This window comes from Aptenodytes patagonicus, chromosome Z, assembly GCF_965638725.1.
Source record: "Aptenodytes patagonicus chromosome Z, bAptPat1.pri.cur, whole genome shotgun sequence".
In the NCBI taxonomy this organism is placed as follows: domain Eukaryota; kingdom Metazoa; phylum Chordata; class Aves; order Sphenisciformes; family Spheniscidae; genus Aptenodytes; species Aptenodytes patagonicus.
Window position 1 is genome coordinate 88,100,826 of NC_134982.1, and position 23,693 is coordinate 88,124,518.

General features: G+C 37.7%; 1 protein-coding gene across 4 annotated transcripts in view; it reads right to left on the reverse strand.

Moving 5' to 3' along the window:
* MCTP1 (multiple C2 and transmembrane domain containing 1) overlaps positions 1-23,693 on the reverse strand; it is a 297,668-nt gene that overhangs the window by 79,848 nt on the left and 194,127 nt on the right. For 3 of the 4 annotated variants that reach the window (XM_076362433.1, XM_076362432.1, XM_076362436.1), the window contains 5 exons: positions 21,957-22,059; positions 19,703-19,805; positions 19,242-19,343; positions 18,822-18,896; positions 16,879-16,998 (listed from right to left, as the gene is read on the reverse strand). In XM_076362433.1, coding sequence (XP_076218548.1) covers positions 16,879-16,998; positions 18,822-18,896; positions 19,242-19,343; positions 19,703-19,805; positions 21,957-22,059 — 503 coding nt within the window. The remainder of the gene's footprint in view (positions 1-16,878; positions 16,999-18,821; positions 18,897-19,241; positions 19,344-19,702; positions 19,806-21,956; positions 22,060-23,693) is intronic. The other variant, XM_076362434.1, reaches the window with a different exon arrangement.

A 23,693-nucleotide genomic window follows, 5' to 3' on the forward strand; every position in this document is an offset into this window, starting at 1 on the left:
TTCAACACAGTGCAACCGCATTGAGAATTACTTACAACAGCCTAAATACAACAGTATTTCCAGCGTTTTTGAGATAATGAAGAGATGCTTGGGAAGCTCCATTAATCTAAGCGCACGCTTTTTCTTCCCTGTGTCTTTTACACATTCGTCTCTTCCCCAAGCAGGTCAGATACGGCAAATACTTATGCATATGTGTAAATTTACCCCTGGGGACAGCCCTACTGATTTGAGTTGAACTTAATGATACGAATTTAACAGCACAGGCTCAGTTTGTTAACTTTTCAGAACAAGGGTCCCTGCGGTGTGCCCACTACCCCGCAGACACCACTGCAGTACACAGCCAGCAGGTAATGATAACAGTAGTAGCTGCGGTGGCAGCAGCGTCCTCTTGCATTTATGATCAGCTAAGATTCAGGACAGCCATGCAATTCAAAAGTAGTACGTTCTGGCTTTTAAAAGAATTCTGACATCCTTTTTTCTTTTTTGTCTTTTTTTTCTTTTTAGGGGGGAACAGTTTCACAAGTAGTATAAAAGCAGAAAAAAAAGATATAGAATATTAAAGGCATTTTATATTACATAACAGAGTAGTAACTGTGAATATTTTTCCTTCCAGATACAGAATTCAGCACTTCTGTATCTAAAGGCTGTATTTTTATATCCATAGTGATGAAAGGACATCACCCTGTCACAAGTACAATTAGATACATTTTAATATCACTGCAATGCTCTGAAAGGGGGAATTTTAAAATGAGTCTTTTTTGTGTCCGTTTGTCCAAGTCCTGAATACCTTTCAGGGAGTAAATGTCAAGATATATTTTTATTTGTATCAAATAATTATGATATTCAAAATTAATAATCTGATGAGCTGAAAACATGCTTTATTTTACAGTCCCAGTTAAACAAAGCATCTAGATTAAAGCACTTTTCTGAAACAGTTACTAATTCCAGCTTGGCTAGAAACATTATTAGAAAGAAAAAAAACCCAACAACATAAGGTTTGGTGAAAAAAAAAATCTCAGAGAAGAACCAACAGTATTGACGCTGCAGAATGAAATAAAAAAGTATTCAGTAATGATACATAACCTTTGCTTTATTCTTAGGCAACTAAAATATCTCTTAAGGACAAAATATATTGATCCTACTAATATTGTTACTGATTTGGGATTCAAATTATTTTGCAAAATAGTCAAATAGTCATGATTTTCTGATGAAATTTCAAGAATAGTTGTACCAAAATGTATCAGCTATTCTTTTTCTTATTTTTAGAAATTGGGAAAAAAAATGTTTACATTATTTTAATGACATTCTATATATAATAATTACATCACAATTAAATGAGCTCAATTCTATTTTAATTAAAAAGATAATCCTGAATAATTTTTTTTAATAGAAATGTCTCACTATAATTAAATTGTTCAGAGGACATTTAAATGAATGTTGAAGAGAGAACCACACAAGCTGTAACAGTATATTCATAACAAATTTGCTCTGAAATTAATATTTAATTAATTTTAAAATACTTTATGCCTCCTATATAGTTGTCTGTAAATTATTTTAAGTTGCCTTTCCCACTGATTGAACTTATTCATATTTTATTCAGTTCTCCCAATTTATAATTGCATCAGAAAGCTCTGTGAGCACAGTTAGCGGTAATGTTCATGGGTTGCTAGAGAAACATTAGTTAAGGGGAAAGTTTCTACTAGCTTTCTCATTAGGATAACTAAATTTTAAATCATATGCCCACATCTTTTTATTAATTACTTGCCTGTGACAAACTAATGTATCAACATAAAACCTCATTTTGGTGCCTTCTAATATTGTAGATGCAAAGATAGATTTTTTTCCCCTCGTTAGATTTTCTTAATCCATAACCAATACTAAATTCTTCCAAAAAGTGGGGATGGCACATGACTACAACCCCCCCTAGTTTTATGGTAGAAGGAAAACAACGGCTTGTTGATTATTGTAAAAATATTTTTGATAAGGAAAAAAATCAAAATGAGTCGGTCACGTGCAAATATCATTCTTAATTTAGCTGCATGCATATGCAATACATGCATTTCCAGCTTTTAAAACTTAACCACTATTACATAAATCATAACTGACATCTAATGTAAAATAATCCTAGTTAAACATTTTTACCCTGCTCTAGTACTTTATGTGTGTCCTAACATTCATTTCTTCTTTGAATTGCTGTAACATTATGTCGCACAAAGTTCCTACCAGGAAAACTGCTATCACTTTTTTTCTTTGTATTTTTCCCTGAAGTGTTCACAAAGTTCTTCAGAACACCAATTAAAACTCAAAAAATAAAAAAAGAACATTTCCTTTATGAAAACTTGATGACCTTTGATATCACTCACTATTTAGAAACCCATAAAAGAATAGATAACAAATATATGACTCAGAAATTATCAATTATGAAAAATAATCTGGGGTAGAATGCTACACTAATGCAAAAAGATGGATTACTTGTCATAAACCAATAAAGCTTTTGTTTGTGAATCCAATATCTCATTTCTTTCCTTCGTGTTGGGAAACTTAAAATGATTTTTAAACTGCATTAACTTAAAAAAATGCAACTATCATAAAGGTGAACACTGAAAATGCCCCCAGAAATAATCTGTCATTTTTTAACCAATTTATATTTTGTGTTCAACTCTCAGTTCTAAAAATCAAAAGTCAGCAGAGACTAGATCCATCATAGAGCAAGTAGATAGTCCTGTACTTTGGAGGTGCGTGGGGGTGTTGGTTCTACCATCCAGATCCTAAAGTGGTCTCAAAGAAGTGCCGTATTTGTCATTGCCAGGCAGACAACAGAATTTAATTAGTCTATAACCACAGTTTAGAGCACAGACAGCCTGTTTTAAAGCACTCCTCCTGCATTAGAATTCTTCAGGGTTTTGGGTTTACTTTGCTCTCTATAACTTGGGGGAGGGGAATATTTCCATTTTTTATTAGAAGAAATGTGAGAAAGAGTGGATGTCTGCAGAAAATAAAATAAATACCAGCCTCGGAGTACCACGGTGCAGTGTCATCAGCTGTCGAGGGGTTACCTACGAAAAACCCCGGCCGGTGATGCAGCAGAGAATTCAATACACTCGCTGACTGGCAAATGACAGGATTGCTCAAATCAGGAGATAAACCCAGATGAGCTTTATTTCCATCCAGAAATCACAAACTCCCTGCTCAGCCTCCTGCCTTCTCTGTACATTGCGAAACCAGTGCTCGTGGCACAACGTCGAGAGAAACAAACCAGCAGGAATGACACTGACATTTGTAAGAGTAGCTGCTATGGCTCCCAGTTCAAGTTTAATTTGTGGCTGCCTTTCACATACACCTTTTGCTCTGCCTGCACCAGAATCCACAGTCATCTTTGGCTAACTTTGGTCCGATCAAGTCAAGACACCTGATTTAAAACACCGCCAGCTACAGTTCTTAACTACCTTGCACTGTGAGAAACAGTTGAATGATTTAATTAAAATAATTTAATTTAAATTAGGCGTATTAGACATTGTAAGTAAAGGAGCAGAAGGGTGACCGCCGTGATCCGGAGGCAATGAAGCATACTAACCAGAGATTCCCAGGTTCAGATCCCGGGGTCAGATATGCGCTCTCTGCTCCCAGCTTCAGCTGGGAGTGTGCCTGGAGGTGGCTGCCTCTGGTTTTTGGGAGAATGGAGGAGCAGGGTTGTGTGTAGGGGGGGGATTAACTACATTGTCACTGACTAATGACAGCTGCCAGATGATTAGAAACCACATTAAGTTCTTAACTTTAACTTTGCTAATCAGCAAGATCAAACTCCCACAACCGGACTGGAATTTTTTCTACTGAAAAAAAAAGAAAAGAAAAAAGAGAAAGAATATGAAGAAAGTAGTTTTCACGTTTGCTACCTAATCAGAATGTAAGGCAGCGAACAAGCGCACAGTTGTAAAAATGAACTTTGATGGAATAAAATACCTGACTGATTTGGACCAGCTTCAACAGCACCATTTGCAAGAGCTAAATTTTCCTATGCATACAGGACAAAAGTTTTAAACAATTAATATTATTTCTTCCCATCAAATGCTGACAATCAAGAATCAACCAACAAAAAGGAAATTTTATTTAAGCATTTTGACATCATATTCTTCAAGAAAGTGGAACTTGAGAACAGCAAGAGTCTGCTACGTTTACTGTGAGAAAGGAAGACAAAAAAACCCTTGCAGAAAAAGATCCGAGTAGCATCTACGGTAACCATTCACTGAGTTGGCCGTTGGTCAAGGCAAAATACGTAGACTTGCTTTCGGGAAACTTGTAATTTTGCCATATTCTCCATATAGACAGAAACCTTACTTCTTCAATACTAATTTTAAAGCAAATTCAAAACAGGCAGTTAATGGTAAGGCCGTAATGAAAATCTTTTTTTTTTTAAGCTATGACTGCGCTAAGGCCGCTTTTGGAAATGTAATAGTTACCCAACCTTTTTATGGCTTTAAGAAACCCTTACTTCTGCCTCCTATTCCATACAATGCAGACTCTTATTTGCACCCGTGCAGTACTAAATTACAGATAAAGTTACAGCAAATTTGTTTTCTCAAAAAAGCAGTGAGGCCTAATATCCCCTGAGTAATAACAGCCTTGTCTTTCATTCAGAAGTAGAACTGGAATAATTTTCCCTCGGAAACAAACGTTTCTTCCAAAGACAATAGAGCCGTTCTTGCAGCGCTGAATGGGACACGGCTCGGTTTGCAGGTGCTCAGGTGGGGAGGCAGGAGGGCGTTCGACCCGGGTGGACAGCCCGTGCTGTGGTAGGTAACTCCAGCACGCTCCACCACCCACTAGACGGGCTGACGGAGCTCTCAACTCCGAATAAGCAAAGAAGTATGCTCGAGCGAATCAATAATTTATAGAGATGTATCTTGTTCATACTGATGGAATCAAGGGAGCTAATAAAAACCTGAAGCAGCCTTGGAACAAAGCAAAAGTGTCTTAAAAGGTTAAAAAACCACAACCCACACCCAAAGTGATTCTTGTATGTGAAAGGAATACTGACATAATAATGACCTACCAGTGTACTACAGTTATTTTCCAAATGCTCTAGCTAATAGACTGTGATGAATAAATAACTTTTTAATGTGTTTCACTGGAGTTGCACCAGGGATTATTAATACCCAGTATTAAAAACACTATTCAGATTGATGTGAAGCTGTAATGCCATGAAGATAGTGACATAATACAGAAACAAAGCTCAAACGAGGTTTCATTAGTTACCTCTTCTTTAAAATAAATAACTCCAAAATGTTTCCATGTTTACTTGCTACAATATTGTGATACTATTCCTAAAAGATGAAAATCAAGCACATTTAGGGAATAAGCATTAAGTGTTGTTAATGTGGCCTTACGCTGTTAATCACTATCTTGGGAAAATTATATTGTGTTTTATATACTAATACTATGACATTTTTATTAACTCATAATCCCTCTGCTAACAGTGGTGCTTTAAGCAAGTAATAATTAAGATGGCAGCAAATATTAAAAATACCCAATTTTAAATTTTTCAGTCACATTAAAGGGATACAGTATCTGCTGGTACTAGAGGTTCTGTAAGGGAAAACAGCAAGAAGAATACTGTATACCAAGCAGAAAATACTCATTCTTTCTTTATTAAGGAAAACAGCCTTAAATAATCGTTAACAGTAACCCTTACAGTACTGATCACTCATCTTCAAAGGAATTAGCTGATTTTAATTATTAAAAATACACTTTTCCTGGAAATTGAAGAATTTGTCATTGGAAAATAGAGTTTCAAATATGTACACCTGTGCCTTCTGGTCTGAGATAAGGAAGAGATTTTCCCTCTCCCTTATAAATGAGCACCAGAAAGAGACAGACCTCAGGAGAGACAGAGCGGGAACAGAAATATCACACAAGCTGACTTTATTAAGATGAGAATAGTCCAGAAAGGAGCATCTCAAGCTGAACAGACACCATGCATTTGTATACTTAAAGAGTGAAGAGAAATATAAGGAAATAGTGAAAACTCATGCATTAGTCCTGCCAGGGCTACTATTAAAGTAGAGATTTACCTTCAGCTTAAGATGTTTACCCCTCAAGTTATGATTTAGAGGAGACGTACCAGGTGCAGAGAATCACAGATACGCATTCATATTGGCTTGATTTTTTTTTTAATCATAGCTTTCCCAAGTATACAGTGCCACTTACTGTAGCGATGAATGCAAAATATGTATTCAGTATATCAAAGCAGAATTAATTTTATTCATTTTTGAGCACATTTCTTTGCTACCTTTTTATTTGTTTAATGGGGTTAGGAAGTGTCTGTCTCTGTTCGTTAATGAGCAGTGTCTACTTATGGAGGCCAGCCAATTAGAACTGGAATACAGGCACATCTAATCACAGCTACTATACGGCTGCGGAGAGAAAATCATGTCTCCTATTCAGCCAGTGCTGCACGCTAATTGCCCAAGAAGTTCCAATTGCATAATACCAGTTTTAACAGATAACTCTGCAGTCCTAACAATAGCTGTGAGAGCAGTGGTCAATCTCAAATAAACAAGACTGAATTATGCCAATTTTTTGCTTTTGCAAATCAGTGGGTTCTTCTTAGAGTACTTCTATCTCTGGAAAGCAGTTGGTATCTTGTAACTTCAGAGCTACAGCAATTGTGCTGTTATTCATGGAAATGTACAAACTCCAAAGATCTGCCATGCAGTTCAAGTCTATTCAGTATCAGCGGCAGCCATTTGGCTTACAGGTATTACATTTTTTTTCTCTTCAGTAACAATTCTGGTCACAACGTTAGTTATCTGTACTGGATAAGTGTTACCACTTATTCTGCAATAAATAAAATCTACCAGTGAAACCAAAATAAATTATGCTTTTAAATTATGTCTCCTTGTTTATTCCAAAGTTATAAACAGATTTTGGGATATAAATACCTATTATTTTTCTTTTGAAAATTAAATAAACTTAAAAAAAAAACCCCACAACTGTTTATATCAAACAAGTGGCTATGAGGTTTACAGGCTTTTTATTTCAAGGTCAGCTGAAATTCTCCTTTCCTGCAGAAGCTAAATCACTTAAGAGTGACACTTGGTAAAAATTTAACTTTCCGCCTGTACTGTGAGTGTTTCATGCATTAAAAAAATATCCAGACAACATTGTTTCTTGCATTAATACTTAACTAAAAGGATCTTCAAGGCAGTTTTTGCTCCTCTTTATATTGCCGTGACCAGTACAGAAAGTTACTGTGCAAGATAGGCCATTGCAAACACCCAGCCTTTACCAACCTTTACCAATAACATGGCTAAGGCTACGTGAGCGTTTTCTTCACAACTTGGCAACCATCAGTTTGGGCTTCAATTGAGAAATTTAAGCAAATGTTCCGCCTAGATGGTACTCTGCTCCATGCAGCCTTGTCACCGAGATCCGCAGCCGCTGCCTCGGGCCAACACCCAGGAGGGAAGGGGGAAAAGCACGTGGAAAGGTAGTTCAGGAAAGCATCGTTTTTCTGAAAGAATGGATTTAACCCCAGTTCTTCAGGTATGGAAAACACCTTGGGTGGAATCAATGTTTAGCCTGACTAAACTTTACAATAAAGATTATGTTAATAATGTGCTGTATAACTCATGCCTAATTTAGAAGAAAAACAACAAAACCCACCACTTGTAAACTTCTAAAGTATTCTTCCGTAACATCACACTTCAGCAGTTTGTCCACTTGAAACACGATGGTCTGCTCAGTACACAGACACATTATCCCAAGCAAAGGACAACTTCTAGTGCTACCGCTTTTTCACACCCTGTCACAAGGAAGTTTCCCTAACTGCGAAAATAAGCAGCCTTCCTAGTTCAGTTGTAGCTGCCCCGTTCCTTCATAGGACTTTCCTACATAAATCTTAATGGCGTTCAGGTGAAAATAAAGCTTCTTGCATGGTAAGTTCACCTCACGCTGAGGAGGAAAGCAGAGGGACCACAAAAACGGTGACAGCAGAACACCACAGGCATTTTTCACTTCAATTTCCTATTGTCCCGAGGGGAACAGACTAATCATCCGTTCTCCCTGCCAGTTCTGCTGGTTTTGGATATCACCATCACAAGCAGCATTGCCACCCACCAGTTATTTCCAAGTGGGAAGCAAGCTTTCAAACTCTCTCTGGTCCAAACCAGCCATTTTTGGAATGGGAAGCATGCAGCATCTCTCTGCTGCCAAAAACAAAATAAGTAGGATAAAGCTGTGTGTGGCAGACAGTCCTCTTTTAGGGAAAAGGGACAAAACTTCCCATGTAACTTTTGCAATGGTTAGTTAGGGGTGTTTTTCTTTTGAGGCTTTATTTACAACACCAATAAACCCAATTACTGTTAGTCATATAGCATGTGCAGCACTAGTAGAAACAAAATATGTTCTAAGACTTTTTTCTATTAACGGTCTGGATTTCACGTTCTGCAATCAAAACTGAAATTATAAAATTGCACGTTAAACAATATAAGCAGGACAAATACTTTCATGATGCATATTTGAAATATTACAAAGTTACCCTAAGTGTTTTCCCTCCATTAAAATCCCACATATTGAAAATTACTTGTTTTTTCTTAATTCTTCCACCCAGGCACAGATGTTTATAGTATCACCGACCAGCTACACACCTACTAAACAAGCGACTACTCTGTAGGGGGAAGTGCACCTTCAGATTCCTCAACAAGCAGTAGGAAGAAATCGGTAGCTTCATTTCTGAACAGAGCACTTTTCTAATCCTTTTGCACATCATATTTTCAAAAGCTTTGAAACATTGCTTCTCTATTTGATTTTCCTTACTTGGGCATTTCTCACTAGCATACGACATACTGGTTATTGCCTCTTTCTTTACCACACTGAAACTGTTTGCAAAACATTACATTATATTATTTTAACTATTGAACGGTCCAGTAAAATCAGTGTGGGCCCTGTGCTGGTTTTGGTTGGGATAGAGTTAATTTTCTTCACAGTAGCTAGTATGGGGCTGTGTTTGGGATTTGTGCTGAAAACAACAGTGTTGATAACACAGGGATGTTTTCGTTGTTGCTGAGCAGTGCTGACACACAGTCAAGGCCTTTTCTGCTCCTCACCCCACCCCACCAGCGAGCAGGCTGGGGGGGCACAAGAAGCTGGGAGGGGGCACAGCCAGGACAGCTGACCCAAACTGACCCAAGGGATATTCCACACCGTATGACATCATGGTCAGTACATAAAGCTGGGGGAAGAAGAAGGAAGGGGGGGATGTTCGGAGTGATGGCGTTTGTCTTCCCAAGTCACCGTTACGCGTGATGGAGCCCTGCTGTCCTGGAGATGGCTGAACACCTGCCTGCCCATGGGAAAGAGCAAATGAATTCCTTGTTTTGCTTTGCTTGCGTGCGCGGCTTTTGCTTTCCCTATTAAACTGTCTTTATCTCAACCCATGAGTATTCTCACTTTTACCCTTCCGATTCTCTCCCCCATCCCACCGGGGGGGGGGTGGGACTGAGCGAGCAGCTGTGTGGGACTTAGCTGCCTGCCGGGTTAAACCATGACAGGCCCATACTCCTTCCACTTCAAGGCAAACCATTAGAATACCTACCGCTGCTAAAATAAAAAGGAAGTGAAACACTCTTTGTAACATGATTTTATAATGTGTTGGTTCTCATATGACTCACAACTGAAAGATGATGAAGAAGATATTGTACAATCCACCCATGTGCACCATTTAAGTAATGAAAGTTTAGATGGCCAAGATTTCCTGCAACAACTGTGAAACAGCAACTCAGGAAACCCAATGATGATAAGGTACACAACTACTTTCTCCTTAGAACACCGTTACTAAATAATTACCCAAATTTGATATCGGTGCTATCTGAAGTCTTTCAAGTGAGAAGTTTTTTATTCAGGAGAGTTTTGTGCAATCGAGAGGAAAGTGCAAGTAAGAATACATGATGCAATGCAACCCCTCTCTGGACACATAGCCACGCTGGGTCAGACACAAACAGCCTGCGACTCTTCTGGTAACACCAAGCAGGTGGGGCCGCAGCAACATCAGGCAGCTGGGGATCGCGTTGTACATGATTTGCATTACGGGAAATGTACTCCAGACCAAGATTACAACCCACGCAATTTGGCTGCCTAGATTTCTAGTCACATCACTGCCTTAAGAGGAAATCTAAGCTTGTTTTTAGAGCTTTTTGGGTAACACCAAATACGGGACAGTAACTAATAGTTTTTGTTAATTTCTGTAATTTTTGATCAACTACATTTTGGTGTGTCAGACCTTTCAGTGTATCAATCTGTAATAGCATTCTAAAAGCTTTGATAATCAAATACTTTCAGTGCAAAGTTTTCTAAGTAGGGAGAAAAGGAAAATAGGTGGGAAGAATGGTCTGGCAGTGAAGGGAAAAGTCCAAGACTTGGGACACCAATGCTCTATTCTGCTGTGTATTTCCTGTTTGAGAAATCATAAAGCCTCTTTACCTCAATTGGTAATGTAAAATAAGGAAAGTATTTCCCCACACTGCATTGGTGTTTTTGAGATTGAACATGGTAAGATTATGAAGAACCCAGAATGGAATCTAGGTAAGTACCTAAAATAGATATGCAGGTAAAATAAACAACTAAGGGAGTGATTAAAGCGCCTAAAGGTAGAGCTGGTGCCATTTTAGACACCCTGGGGTGGGTACCCCAGTCACCTGGATGGTGATGGCAGAAGTGACACAGGATCTAAGACAGACACATGCCCTCCTGGAACAGCAGCTGGGCGGTACACAGGATGCTCTAGATTACCTAAAAGGGCACCAAGTCTGCACTGAGGCAATGAATCACACTGCTAAACTGGTTCAGCAAGTACACATTCACTCTATGAAGGACGTAAAATGAAAGTGATTTAAAAAAAAAAAATACTACAAGAAAATTTTAAGCATATAACTATTGCCCAGTCTTTCCTTGTATCAGATTTGCAAACACACAATGTGTCAAACACAAGACGTGGATTGATGACACCAAGAATTTCCACACCAGCATCATTCCTCAGTTGCTATAATTAAGTACAGAGGTTATTTTCAATGACTGCTGGTGCTGGTATGTTCTTTATGTATGAATGGTTAATGGATCTCAATGGTCATATATACCAGGATCCACTATGTATGTTTCCTTCCTATCCCACTTTCTAAAACCTGGCACACAGTATAGCTAAGTGTTGCAGAAAGCTCAAATCCCACTGTATTTTTGCAGCAGTCTCACATTAGTTCTGCTGGTCTATAAAAAATTAGGAAACAGGGTTTAGATCGCTTTTATTTTTGTCTGCTTTACTTCTGAAAAAATCAAAAGCACAGCACTCTGGTCTACTTCATTCTCTTCCCTGCTGGTGAAGATACAGCTGACAAAAAGCTGAAAGACTCTTGCACGTGTGTGCAACCTGCATCAGAAATGAATCTTGTACCTGGCCTTGCCACTGCCGTGTCACTTTACCTCTGGAAATCTCTCTTTTGAGAACAGGCAGTTTTGACAGCAACAGGAATTTTTGGAAAGGCTTTTTTAGGATGTAAGAAGTTTTTGCAGCTACCTCACCAGCACTTCTTCCAATTTCAAATTCTAGACTCCAGGTGGCAAAGACAATCCGATGGTCCACTTCACCCAGGTTTAGTAAAAAGCAGTTTGAACATGTTTATATGTTATATCCTCAATAATGATCAACAATGGCAAAATCTATGAGCTCTTAAATATATCTGCAAAATTCTGATTCTCCTACAATTACAGTTTGGAAAAAAAGGAAACTATTTAATAACTAACACAAGTGCGTTCCCACATCTGATGGTACCATATCAAGTCTCTCCCAAAACATAATCTCTGTCCTTCAGCTTTGAGTGGAAGTTGCTTCTGAAATATACAATAGTGATCATTTCCCTTTTTAATAGGGAAAAGCTAAGCAAGTTGACAAGATTACTTTACTGTCTCGTTTCCTGCTAGGGACCAGCTCTTTTTTCTCCTGTTTCCTTCTCGGTTTCAATTAATTAGCATGACACCACCACAACTAAATGGTGTTATGTGCAAGAGAACTAACACTTAATCAAAGGTTAGGGACACTGTTATGTCATTTTCACACATGAATTGTGTAACGTTAGAAGACAAAGCAAAGGTGAGTTAGACCTGACAAATGACTTGGATGCAGGGTGAGTCATTTTATCAATATTTCAAAGCCTAAGAAAGAGAAGTATTTTCTGTGTGCATGCATACACACGTATAGAAAGATTCAGAGGAATAAGAACAGGAATAGGAGAACACGTTCATAGAAAGCTTTAATGTGAGGACATACTGAGAAGTATGCATGTGATCGGGTGAGGGTACTCTGCTTCCAAATGAGAAAGGAAACAAGTTTATTTTATGAGTAACAGTTAAATGTTCAAGCAGGCAATTAAAGTGCTTTACTGAGGCCATTTTGGGATACCAAACACTTTGAAGATTATATATTCCCTCATATTTCATGTTCAATGTTCCTGTAAGTAAAATATGTGGTTCCCTTTAGTTACTCAGTTATGAATTGTACTTTAAAGGCAAGGGGACATTTTTGATAATGCACATCTTAAACTTTTCATTAAACTACCAAATTTAAATTCTACCTTTTTGTGCACTCTGACATTTTTGTCTGGCATTTTCATTAATTTTGCGACATACATAAATGTAGCTGAAATGTTAACTGATCAATACTTTGTCTCTCTCATGTAGCACTAGAGCGAAGCTCCCCAAGGACCACACAGCAGTACAGAAATTAAATGTGTAAAATATCAAATGTTAATGTTAAACACAGCAGCACTTACTGTATAACGACTGAAAAGGCTAAAAGAATTCCAAATGGACAGATGGTAGCACAAATTATCTACAATCACATTTAAAGATTAAAGTTTGTCCCGTAAAATAATTCATTGACTCATGTTGAAGTGTGTCCTTTTACTGATAGCTCAGTTGTCCAATTATTTTTGTGCTCATTACAGTGAGAAATGACAGTACTGGAAAAAAAGAGTGTACACTTTTTTCCCCCTACATTGCACCCACTGACATCTGCAAGAACACAAATGTCTGGTCAAGAAGCTCATGGAGATTAGGCCCAATTTAGTACATGTTTCAGTGCCCACAGTAGAATAATATAAAGAAAAAAACATCCACTTTTGCATAATCTAATAAAGTTCTTCTGCCTGAAACATACCATATTAATTACCGAATTTAAAAATACAAAAAAATTAACTGCTAAATAATCCAAAGGTCTGTTTTAAATACAGAAAACCATGTGAATTTACAGCAAAGGCTCTTTCTATGTATTCTATTCTTTTCCATTGTATTTAGGTGCTTAAGAAGCATAAACACAAACACGTAACACATTTCTGATCTGCCTCTAGACATAACAGGGATATATGCAATATAATAAAGCTGTTCTGGAACTGAAACATTAATTTAACATTGCCGCTATACACTTCCTTTGTTTAACAGGAAATAAATATGTAAAAGGAGGAGAGAATATAAAATCTTCTGATGGTTCAAATCCAAAGTCATATTCTAGCCAGATCAACCTATGTTTCATGAGCTATTTACAAATACTTCTGAATATCTGAAAAATAACAGCTAATAATACATCACGGTTATATTAGCACAAAAATATAAAAAAATGTCTGGGTAGCAATTATTCTTCGGCTGTGAATTACTGAGGCACAGAAAAAAAAAAGGAGTCAAAACCTTAAGTCATTCAGGCAAAATCCTCAGTGAAGGTGATGAGCTTATGAAGTTCAACAGAAACAGGTAAAATATTGTTTAGTTGAGGAAACACATAATCTAGAACATTGAAAACTTAACTTCTAGGTTTCTGTACTTCTAGGTACAGCATGGGCAACACTGGTCATTGAGCTGGCACCTTTGGACAGATTTGAGAAAGAACCATCCTAAACCTTTAATAACGCATTTCCTTTCCTAAAATGTCCCAAATAATGCAAAGGTTTGAGACAGCTAAGTCCTGGAGTATAAATAATCAGCAAGCCCTTTCAATGAACACTTTTAGTCTTGATGACTAACATTGTGACTCTCCAAGGAGAATGACTTTAAAAAGACCTGCAGTGAACACTTCAGCGTGCGAAGAGCATAAAGCAGATAACTGTGGCGTATTATAGTCACCGTATTAATCAAGGCTTTCTGTGGGTTTCCAAGAGTAGTCCTCCTTTCCAGATCTCTCATTAATTACAACTAAGTTACTACATTGCTGAAAACTGAGCTAGTCTGTCAGAATTTCTTCAGCTGTGGTCTTCCGCAACAGTGGCCCCATCAGAAAGCAAAGACATGGGGTGAGGTACAAGAAAAGGGTACCTGTAATTGTAACACCAAGAACCTGGGGCAACGGGAGATCTGAAAAAATCAACCCTCACATATGTAACTTATGAGAAATGGCTGTAAATCTGTATCGGGACATTACCCATCAAATCCAACAGGAAGGAAGAAATGGTTATTTTAAAAGTTTACTTCTCTTACATTATTTATTAGTCTGACTACAGAGCTGGAAACCTCCAGAACGGCCTATTTCTCATCTCCTTTCTGGCACTGACATTTCACTGTGACATTCTACAACCTCTGGGAGACAACTTCAGGAGGAGATACGATTTGTATAATAGTGAAGAGATGAAAATGATACATATAAGTACAGCTTTTTTATAGAATCTATTAAATTCCAGCGTAACCTTAGTGCAAGCATAATTCAGCAGTACATGTGCAAGTGGACAACTCTCAAGATTTTTCAAGGGCCTGTGATAGCTATGAAACTCCAGAAACCACCTAAATCCCCAAAGCTTACGACCATGATAGAAGTTCATGTAGATTTGACTTGGCTAACAAAAACTTATCAATGTTTTGCCCAACAGAGGGATGATTTGATCCTTGGACAGAATAACATCAGGTTGAAAAGCACAGGATGCACTTTGGATGCAGAGCGGGAACACATCCGTGAAGTCACAGCACTGATGCAGATGTAACGTGTCCATAACTACCACAACCACCACATAGCAAAACAAATACTAAAAGGAAACTAAGAAAAGCAGGCTTTTGAGATGTGTATATATATATGTATATATTATATAAATAAAATCAGGAACACATTCTACTACAATACACTATAACTACAATAATGACGTATACTCACTACAGACCTCTCTGCTCAAGTTCCGCGTTTTATGTATTTCCAACTACTTATTATGACACTGAATGTCTTCTACGATCAGAAACAATTACAATTTCACAGGAACACAACTTCCTCCATGGCCACAGCAGCGCACCATGAGAAAGAAATAATTTCATTTGCCCCAGAGAATAGGATGTCTTTCCATTTCCTTCCTTCCACCAATGACGGGTGGGTGTTTCACATCCGTATTAAAATCAGACTTGTACATAGAAGTATTTACTAACTGGAGCAGTAACAGCAACACGAACATTTAAGTTTTACATAGGAACACGCATTTTCCTATGAAATTTTGATCACTTTAAACTGAAATAATAACATATCATCTTTCTAAATTAAACAGTAGCAAGTATATTTAGATTTTTGCACAGTGTAGTTACTACACTAAAGTATAAAATCCCTGAGAGTTTGAACAACACATGTATCTCCTGTACTCTTGATGAACATTGCAACCAAGGACCGACAGCTTTCTGCCATCCTTTGACAGGCTACAGTGGGGTTTAACAAGTCACTTAGTACAAATTGAGCCCTGCTAGAAGAAACTTCCTGCAAAACAGCATGATTTAGTGGCACACGAAAGCACCCCATTTCACTGCCCCAGTGCAGCCAGCTCCAATGCCTGGTTTGATGTCTCCAAATTTGAGGCACCTGAGCTTTAGGCACCCATGCTAGGAGTACTGTCAGCCAACTCCCTCTATAATTATTCAAAGAAAGACTGAAAACACTCCCTGTTCACATTCATTGTGGAGAGGCTCATAATTTCAGTATTTCAGCCAACTTAATAAATTTAGATGTTCCAGAAAGCGTGTCCGTGCATACATTTTTACTCCTGGTGGAACTCCATCAGGCAAAAACCAAACAGGGACGCTGGTCTTGTGTGTAGTTCATATGATTTTGAAAATAAAAAGATATTCACCTGGGAAACACAACGTAATCTACAACTATGCTTGGAATGTTCAAGATTTAACAGGAAAATAAAGGTTAATACTAATGAAGCTAATGTTTATGGAAAAATAGCAGTTTCATTTAAATCACTAAAAATGAATTCACTAAAAACTGAACTATGACCAGAGCTTGATGTCTAAAAGGTACTAGTTTGTTTGCATTAAGGATTTTAAAGCTCGTTTTATTTTGGTTTGGTTTGGTTTTTTTAACCAAGAGCACTAAATCTTAGTAAGGAAGCAACTCTTTGGGTCCAGAGCTTTGTAGTTCTAAAAAAGTTACAGGTGTAACATATATTGATATGTGGAGGACAAAATAACACTGATTTTATATTCATGATATGTAAAAGAATTTGTGAAATAGTCAAAAGAAGTTTTAGAGTAAATATGCACTATACAAGGGGGCCAAACAAAACTTAACAGAAGTAATGTGTGAGAAGCTGAAGATAGATCCATAGTTCACTGGCTGTATTTTGAGTTGTATCACTCGCTTACATTATTTGTACAATTATAAATTAAATAAAACCCCCTTTCTATCTTGTTTGTGTGACATTTTAAACTTAATTACTTTTTCTAAAAAAAGTGAATACACATGATTTGCAGTATCTTCATAATGCAAAGTTTTAAATAAAAAAAAAATCAGAACCGCCCACATCAACACTGTATTATCTCTCAGTCTAAAACACAAATACACCAGGGTGATTAACAGTAATATAAAGAAGATCATACCAAAAAAGCAGCGAGACTTCTTGGGGGAGAATCCCAGTCAAAGCAACTGTTAATGTAGTAGGCGGCATTTATGAGCACCATGATACAACGCTTCATCCGGATAAAGTTTCTTAACAGTAGCTGTTAAAAAGACGAAAGAATGAAAAAGTTTCAAAATGCCAAAAGCTTCAGAAGAGGCTCATGCTTAAAATATTGTCATTCTTAATTTCAGTGAAGACTGAGAAAATAACATGTTAAGCTCTCTAGCTTACAAATTGAGAAAGATAGTTTAAAATTTGAGAGGCTTGGAAGAGCGAGAATTTGCTAGTTGTGTCAACTGATATTTGTTGAATTTAATTCTAAATGGTACAAAAATTGTTGTTCAATTTTAAAAAGCCACTTGCAAAATTTCACAAATGATTTTGTTATTAAGATTTCAGAGTTCTATTAAGTAGGCAAGACTTTCCCCATTCTCAAGTACTTAACAAATTTTGGCCTTTCTTAATAAAAAGATGCTGTAGGACACTAACTTGAAACCATGCAAAATTACTGCTCTAATCTAATTAAGATCACCTGCACCCTTTACATCCAATTTTTCCTTCATTTGTAACAAATTTGTCTGCTGTGATGTATGTTGACCGCATGTTTTTAAATATTCATCAAAGTAACTGTAACTGCATACATTCAATCTATATAGAGATGAGACATAACAGCACTGGGTTTCGATTCAGGAGAATGCTTAAATTCTCTAAAATGGCAATACACTTGACCAAAAAAAAGTGAACCAACCAGGTAACGATTTAATTTGTGTATTAGGTAGCATACAAAATGCTAGGTAGGTAAGACATTCACTCTTGGAAAATGTGGATGTCTTAAAATGCAACCGCATCAGTCATACATAAAGATTCCTTTTTTTTCCTCGCCCGAAGTGGTATTGTGGTGGGGTGTCCCATGCAAGCTAATTTAAAAAAAAAACAACCCGAAGTGGGTATTTAAAGTTTATTCCTCCTGCCATCTGCAAAAAGAACAATGCCATTTTCTGTTATGAAAGTGGGGAGAAGAATGAATCTTGAATAAAAAGCCTTGCTGCTTCTTTGCTGGAATAGCAGTGCAAAATGTTAGTAACTGCATTACTCACAACAGTAAAGAAAGAAATATTTTGCCTCTTGAAATCTTTTTTAATGAAATACATAATACAACCGATATAAAATTCATCCAGCAGATAATTTAAATTACGCTCAAGTCTATAAGCTTTCAGCAAAATAAAGACCAGTTTTGAGACCTTTGCCTTTTCACTGCAAAAAACAAATACCTTGTTCCCACAGTCCAATCAAAAGCCCAGTTCTCTCCATATAAAATACATCATTTGTGGAAGATGAAAAACTGAATCAAAAGTAGTTCAAGTGGAGAAAAAGATAAGATGTGTGTTTAAATATTTTTTACCAAAACATTAGAACTGTGAGTGGCAAAAATATCCAGAAAAAAAAAGAAAAAGGGTCCAGACATGTCCTACCCACAGGACTCTCAAAAGTAATACAGAGTTTTAGTCTGCTTTCACCTTTGATTCAAACCTCACTCAACTAACTTGTTTAAAATTTGGCTAAAAGAATGCTGAAAGACTCTCTACCCTGCAACAAACGGAGATCTTTCAGGTCAAAGTTAACAGCAAAAATTTATGCAAGGCTTAGTTTACATGCACCTGTGCTATAATCTGATATGTGTGGAACCTGATGGTTTCAACTGTGTTCTTATTCACGTATTTCATGGAAATTAAGCTGCAATTTATAGGGGAGACACAACAAATCCATGTATTTTGTTTCTGCCTTTTCTGACCTATCATATTCTTTTGTAAACAGGTAATGAAAATGTTATTCTTTACCCTCAGCAGTATGACACCAGATATTTGGATGTGCATACTTGATATTAAGGCTTTCGGAAAGGATTAGTGTTTCCTTACTCTTTACCTGTTTAGACAGTCTGTTTTCCTCTTCAATGTACTTCACTTCTTTGGGCATTAAGGTTCGTATGCTGGCTTTCACCTACGCATTAAAATGTGTGTCAATATTTCAAGCTTACTCGCTCCTTGCTAATAACACATGCTTCAATTTGCAAAAATTACGAAGTTTCAAAGTCATGGCTGCCAAGCCCGCGACACATAAACGTACACAGAGGCATGAGCTGCTGCTCCTTACATTAGCAGCAATAGCAGCGGCAGCAGCAACAAAAAGAGTGGGTGTGCCAGGCAGTGGCAGAAGAGTATTCTGTAGTATACATCAAGGTTTAGAGAAAATGAGGAATGACAGAAATTCTCTACAAATCAGGAACAAAAGCTTTCATGAAACTCAACTCTTTAGCAGTACAAAAAAGCCAAAGTTAAGACTTACAGCATTAAAAATCACATCTATTTCAAGATAGATGACCCCCTTTGTTGGCCCTGTCAGCTGCTTGTTTTTCAAGACGTAGGCTTTCTGTTCACCATTTTGAATCTGCAGGAAAAGGACATGACAGCCGTCTGTCTCGCGGTCTCCGCTGAATACACCCCCCCGGTGACCCCTGACCCCCAGCTGCTGAAACTGACAGAGAACCCAAAACAACTGTGGCAAGTCTGACAAGTACCTGTTCATTACCAGGACCGAGTCTGTCAGGAAAAATTAACTATCATGGGATTCAACATGGCTGTGAATTGAGTATGTTAAAATTTTAGTGTTCTTATTACAGACCTCGGTTGAGAAATGACAGACACAGAGCTGCAAATCTTCCCCCCCCCCCCCCCCCCCCCCCCCCCTTTCTTCCCCTCCTTCAGCAGGAAAAATACAGAGCGGCATGTCAGGTGAATGAAACTTACAGACAGCAACGGTATAGCAACTTTGCCTAGAAAGTCAGCACTCCGATCGCGGTCTTCATCATAAACTGTCACCTCAAGCACCGAGTGGATGTCTTTAATATTGCTACAAAGGGAGAAGCACACACAGAAGAGAGAAGTCACCTACACCAGCAGGTACCAAGGACAAAAGCGTGAAAGGTTAGCAAAAACAGATACCCGTCTATTTTTCCATGCCATGGCAGAGAACAGAACTTAAGTAAATGAGGCATCCCTCCGTATAACCGAAATGCTTTCTAAGGTAGAGGGCTGCAGCGATCGTGCTCTCTCTCTCTCTGTGAGGCTTTCCCAGCAGAAGTTTTCCGAAGGATGTTGCTTTAAATCTCCTACCTGGCGTTTGTGCCGCATGAGCCGCAAGGAGAGCCAGCGCCGAGCAGCACTGGGGGATTTACAGCCGCGAGCAGCAGGACTGAGAGCCTTTAAAGACTATCCCTTACACACTGCTATCCCTGCAGCAATTCTTACTGCAAATACTGTGAAATCTGTAGGTTTGTAAATGAAAATGATTACGAGCTACACGAGCACATCCTTGCACTGAGAACAACCTCTTTAATTCTAAAATCCTTCCTTAATTACAAATATACAACAGTCATTGCAACAGATTAGGAACAAGCAATACAAAACGATGCATTTTTCAGCTACTACTGTTTTTTGCCTGCAAGCTATTAAACACTCCACCACCATGCACAACAAATGCCACTGTATATTGTAAATTCTCAAGTGAAAAATTCACATTCCTTATTCAGAGAAAAAAACGGAATTGTTTGAGAGAACTTATCTTTGATCAAATGGCTGATCCAGGAAATACGAATTCAAGCAAAGCAGTTTAACTTCAGTAAAAGATAAGCCTCCAGATGAAAGGGGATTGCTAGCCCAAAATTAATTAACAAATCGGAGGATAAATAAAATAGTCAATGCAAATATACACAGAAGAGAGGTGAAAACTCTCCTTGAAGGCCTTTTGAGTTTTTCTATTTGATTCCTGATTAGTCTTTTGTCCTCTACAAAACCAGGCAATTTCTTATGCAGAGAACACTGTTGAGCAGTAGAGGTTGATTAGTTATTGGGTCTATTAGTAGATAATTAAAAATAAATTAATGAAGAATTCAGTGTGGTTTTGCAGATACATAAATGAGAACTACGTTAGTAAGCTAATGAGAAGTACAACTGTTGTGAGATTTTTTCTTTTGTTCTGAGTTCATTCCTGAGAGCTCACTGCAGGGCAAGAAAAGCTACGGATGCCAAATACATGAATGACAAATTTAGAGGAGGAAAAAAAAAATAAAATTAAATCAGGCTGTGTTCTAAGATCAAGGGCAAAACATAGTATTTTCATTTATGATAAAGTGAAGTAAGTGTACACAAAGCTAAAGCTTCTACTGATTTTTGCAGTGGATTGTTAGCTGATTTCAGCAGCAGAGAAACCTGCAACTGATCAGTTTTCCACTCATTGGTGCCACATGGCAGTCAGATAGAGAGAAGCAGGGAGAAAAAGAAGGCAACTGAGCAAGACAAATAACAGGAACATTTTTTTTGTGGAAGACTTTCTTCTATTTTGTCAGAGCCTTTACTGTCTTCAAAATAACAGAAGGATAAAAAAACTCAACTGCATCACTTCCCAATAAACTAAGTGTTTAAGACTGCTGCTATTACCCAATAGCAGCATTGTACTAGTATGATAGTAGACGGTATTGTGAGAAGTGCAGTTGGTAAATGGAAAGAACAAGTGGAAAGTATCTGATCACAATTCAGAGAAGTATGAATGCATTTAAAATTCCTTCCTTTATATAGTTATCTAATGGTTATTACAGTTAACAACCACATTTTACTGACGGTCATAATCACAATACCCTTTTTCCCACCCAAAACTTCAGGACCAAATCCAGTGTGATGGATTTGGCCCTTGAAACGCTCACTGAAGCTAGCAAGAGTCTGGAGTGCTCAGCATTACTCATACCTGGTTTCAAAGAAACAGACCTTGCTTTTTTACCTTTAAAATGGTACCTCTTCTCTAATTTTTTTCATGTTTTTAATCCTCAAAAAAGTATTCAGCTGTTTGGTTTAGAAATATCAGTATGGCATCACTATCTTTCTTCAGAATCAGCAGTAGGTATCTTTGATTCACATGTACATCCCCTTCAAAACACCCCTCCCCCCCAAAAAAAACCCAACCCAACCCCCAAGCCACCCCAAACACTCACAAAATCCAAACACCTACAATGTGAAGATTTTGTTCCATTCTGGATTGAGGTTCTTGTAGACAGTATGTGTCAGCAGTCTGTCATTGTTCAATTCAACTACACAAAATGGGTCGCTTTTACCTGTAAGAGAAAATTTGGAACAAAATTTGTGAACTAAGAAAACCCACCATGAGCAAGGTTTAAATAAAAATTAGTTTGTTTTTTTTTTTCTTTTCCTAAGCTGCATTGTAATTCCCTCAGGAATTAATTCAGAGAAGTCCTATGATCTGCATTATATTCAAGATGCTCATAACAGGCTGTTCATCTCCGTAATCTATCAACATTCTTCACTAAAAGAACATCTTTTTTGTCAAAGAAAAGAAAAGAAAAGAAAAGAAAAGAAAAGAAAAGAAAAGAAAAGAAAAGAAAAGAAAAGAAAAGAAAAGAAAAGAAAAGAAAAGAAAAGAAAAGAAAAGAAAAGAAAAGAAAAGAAAATCATCATACAGACTTTTCTGATGAAAAAACAGCATGTTCCTAAAAGGTGCCAAGCACCCTTCTGAGACAGCTGAGAGAACTTTACTTCAATGGTGCCAATCCTACATTGACTGTAATGATAACATAATTAGAGCATTTTGATATGTAGGAAATGTATTATTCCATATTATTTGTAATAACATAGCACCTATGATACTTATCCAAAGATTACTATGCCCTACATGTTTCATGCTGTACAAATCCTCTCCCCAAAATCGAAAAGCCTTAAAGACAGCCTCAGATAAAAGCCCAGCACCAGAGAAAACGGGCAAGTACAATTAAACAATGAGACGGTATCAGCTGGAATGGTGGGCTGTAGTCTCAGCACAGCAGAAGCTCAAACGTGGTTGAGATTTTTGTATACATTAAAGCACAATGAAGTAGCTTTGCATATATTTACAAGAAGCTCCCTCAGCATGAAAGCCACCACAGGAGAAAGTATGAAGATGCTGCTTTGAAAATGTAGTATGTAGATAATGGAAGCGGTATCCTAGACTGGATATGGAAGCTTTTTTTTTTTAAGCTAAAGAAAAAGAATGGGGAAAGGACGTGCGTGTGTGTGTGCGTGCGCGCCCCTGCATGTGAAATAAGCAGCGTATAGCCAATGACTACAGGTGAGCAGTGCTTAGATACCAAGCAAAGAGCAAGAAAAATCATCCCAACTGAAAGTTTAGGGAGAAGACATGAAACTTATACTAAGCTTTTTCTTAGATATCCATGAGGCCAAGGTTTGTATTTGGAAAGGAGAAGGAAAGCAGACACCTGAATCTCATGCTTAACATCAGTTTGCTTGTGTAAAAAAGGATCTCTCCAAAGAGGGAGGAAGCAAAAGAAGGGAAGTGGTAACTCCAGAGTTTTGGGGCAACCTTAAAATTTCCTGGAAGGGTAAGAAGGTGTCGCAAGAAAGATCTGAGGAACAGCTATGATGGAAGGAGCAGTAACGAAAACATGAGGGGCACGGTGAGAAGACAATTGCAATAAAGAGGCAATAAAGGGAAGAAATAACGGTGTGGAGTAAATTAGTTAACTCGTATTTCAAATTATGACAGTAATGACAACCACTATAAATGCTGGCCAAGACAGAGAGATGCTATCCCTCCTACCTATTTTGATTTCCTCCAGTAATTGAAGATGAACAACCTTTGCCTTTGGCACAGAATACAAGTGTATGCATTATTTTCATGTAAGGCTACAAATGTCTAAGTAGAAAGCTGTAGAATAAATTGCTGCTCCCAGAACCC